This window comes from Trematomus bernacchii, unplaced genomic scaffold (genome assembly GCF_902827165.1).
Source record: "Trematomus bernacchii unplaced genomic scaffold, fTreBer1.1, whole genome shotgun sequence".
Taxonomy (NCBI): domain Eukaryota; kingdom Metazoa; phylum Chordata; class Actinopteri; order Perciformes; family Nototheniidae; genus Trematomus; species Trematomus bernacchii.
In genome coordinates, this window is record NW_022987812.1 from 120,824 (window position 1) to 123,323 (window position 2,500).

The 2,500-nt window shown below is 44.2% G+C and overlaps 1 protein-coding gene across 8 annotated transcripts in view; it reads left to right on the forward strand.

The window, feature by feature from the left end:
* Nucleotides 1–2,500, forward strand: part of adgrg6 (adhesion G protein-coupled receptor G6) — a 113,904-nt gene that overhangs the window by 89,075 nt on the left and 22,329 nt on the right. For all 8 annotated transcript variants that reach the window (XM_034150919.1, XM_034150915.1, XM_034150918.1 and 5 more), the window contains 2 exons: nucleotides 1,629–1,756; nucleotides 2,344–2,500. The exon at nucleotides 2,344–2,500 is cut by the window's right edge and continues 112 nt beyond it. In XM_034150919.1, coding sequence (XP_034006810.1) covers nucleotides 1,629–1,756; nucleotides 2,344–2,500 — 285 coding nt within the window. The remainder of the gene's footprint in view (nucleotides 1–1,628; nucleotides 1,757–2,343) is intronic.

Genomic DNA, 2,500 nt, shown 5'->3' on the forward strand with positions numbered 1-2,500 from the left:
GAAAATGACATTCCCAGAACAAATGACCATATCTTCCCTTCTGAAAGGGTTAAATTAATAATCTTTTTTCTCAAAGTAATGATAAACCTGTGAGTTGGATGTAGAAAAGTCAGAATCAATATAGATGTTTTTTATTTTAAAGAAAATTCAGATTTTACATAGTAAAAAACTGTAAATTATAGTGTCCATCCAAAAATTCTTTTTTACTTATAGTGAAAACTACCCTTGGATGATGGGTTAGTAGACTAAAAGCTTTAGGAATCCAAAGTACAACATATAATAAGTACCCTGTATCAAGATTGATGCAAAACAAGTTAAATTTGACCTTTTTAGAGAGATTTAGCAAAAAGAAAACCCACTTCTGGGGTCATTTGGGTGGATTTGACCTATCTCTGGCCCCTCTTGGTCGATTTTGATGAATGAAATCTCTTTATAACCGCTAGAGCCAATGAAATCTCTTTATAACCGCTAGAGCCAATGGAATCGAGGGAAAGTTATATACACACCAACACGTTAACAAATAAGGAGTGAGAGTGACGCGTTACCAAAACCGGAAGCTGCATACACTCTGGTGGCTACCATTAGCAGCTAACTTTTTTGCTCCGATCTTTACATAAAAATCGAATTATGGATTATAAATAATTTTTTCAAAGGCACAGGTACATTATCAACCTATGGATCAACAGATGCAGCCGCGTTTTTTCACGATTTAATGCCATTGAACACGTCTTTTGATCAGATTGACAGCTACGGTGAGATGATCTGCCGTAAATGCTCCGTAAAGGTACGTGTTGTGATGTCTGTGTTTGCTTCCCCTGTCGCAAGTTCGGATCGCTCAGTGATGATACTATACCTATATAATCTGTGGAGTTTCAGCTTTAATCGGCTATATTGTATGTGCAGCTACGATAAGTAATAAGGGTATTTTTATCTTGAGTTCTGTGCTAAAGTGCGTTAGCATTTTTTCGCTTAGTGCTAATTCAAAATTGTGTTTTGTTTTGGTAAAAATTGTTCATATCTTCAGTTAGCTGAGATTCTTCCCGTTAATCTGGTGCTACACATTAATAGTTTCATAAATGTTAAGAAGCCCTGAGACACAGTCTCGAAAAAAACCGGTGGGGGGGGTCCAATGGGTGGACCATCGTCCTTAAGAGGTTAAGAGTTGCGTGAATTTCATTCAAGGCAACTTTATTTACTTAACACATACAGAGGGTCAATTCAAAGTACATTCACTGACATGAATGACATGGACACGGCGCCACCTTGTGTCACGTTTACAATGCAGATTATTGACATTAGGTCTGGCAATACAGTCAATCATTATCCTGGTGATTATTATAAACCTAGTGACCCCGCCCCCTTTAAAAAAACGGCTCTTTTGAACGGCTCTTTGAAAGGAACGGAGCCATCCGATCCGGCTCCCTTCAAAGAGCCGTAATTCCCATCACTACTTTCCTCTCCTCTCCTCTCCTTTCCTCTCCTCTCCTTCCCTCTCCTCTCCTTTCCTCTCCTCTCCTTTCCTCTCCTCTCGTTTCGACTATCAATGAACCATGTATTCATGTATTGAATTGATTGATTGATTGATCTCTGGTGAGTAGTCTCTTCCTGACAGTGCTCTCTCTCTGCAGGATATCTCCGGTGCCGCTGCGTTCACTGACCCTCAGAATAATCGCATCCTGACCTTCATCACCTACATCGGCTGCGGGATCTCCGCCATCTTCTCCGCCGCCACGCTGCTCACCTACGTCGCCTTCGAGTGAGTCTGCTTCCTGCTCTGAGGTCCAATCAGATCACAGCTTCTCCCCTACTCTCTCTAGACGTGCATCTGCTTCCTGCTCTGAGGTCCAATCAGATCACAGCTTCTCCCCTCCTCTCTCTGAACATACATCTGCTTCCTGCTCTGAGGTCCAATCAGATCACAGCTTCTCCCCTACTCTCTCTAGACGTGCATCTGCTTCCTGCTCTGAGGTCCAATCAGATCACAGCTTCTCCCCTCCTCTCTCTGAACATACATCTGCTTCCTGCTCTGAGGTCCAATCAGATCACAGCTTCTCCCCTACTCTCTCTAGACGTGCATCTGCTTCCTGCTCTGAGGTCCAATCAGATCACAGCTTCTCCCCTCCTCTCTCTAGACGTGCATCTGCTTCCTGCTCTGAGGTCCAATCAGATCACAGCTTCTCCCCTCCTCTCTCTAAACGTACATCTGCTTCCTGCTCTGAGGTCCTCTCGTTTCCTTTCCTTGCCTCTCCTCTTCTCCACTTGTTTCCTATCCTCCTGGTTGTCAGGTGGTCTGATTGTAATTGTCCCGATAGTGTCTCCTCTAAAGTGTCCTCTCTCCTGCAGGAAGTTGCGGCGGGACTATCCCTCTAAGATCCTGATGAACCTGAGCACCTCGCTGCTCTTCCTGAACCTGGTCTTCCTATTGGACGGCTGGCTGGCGTCCCTGCAGCCTGATTGGCTGTGCCTGTGCGTGGCCGTCTTCCTGCACTACTTCCTGCTC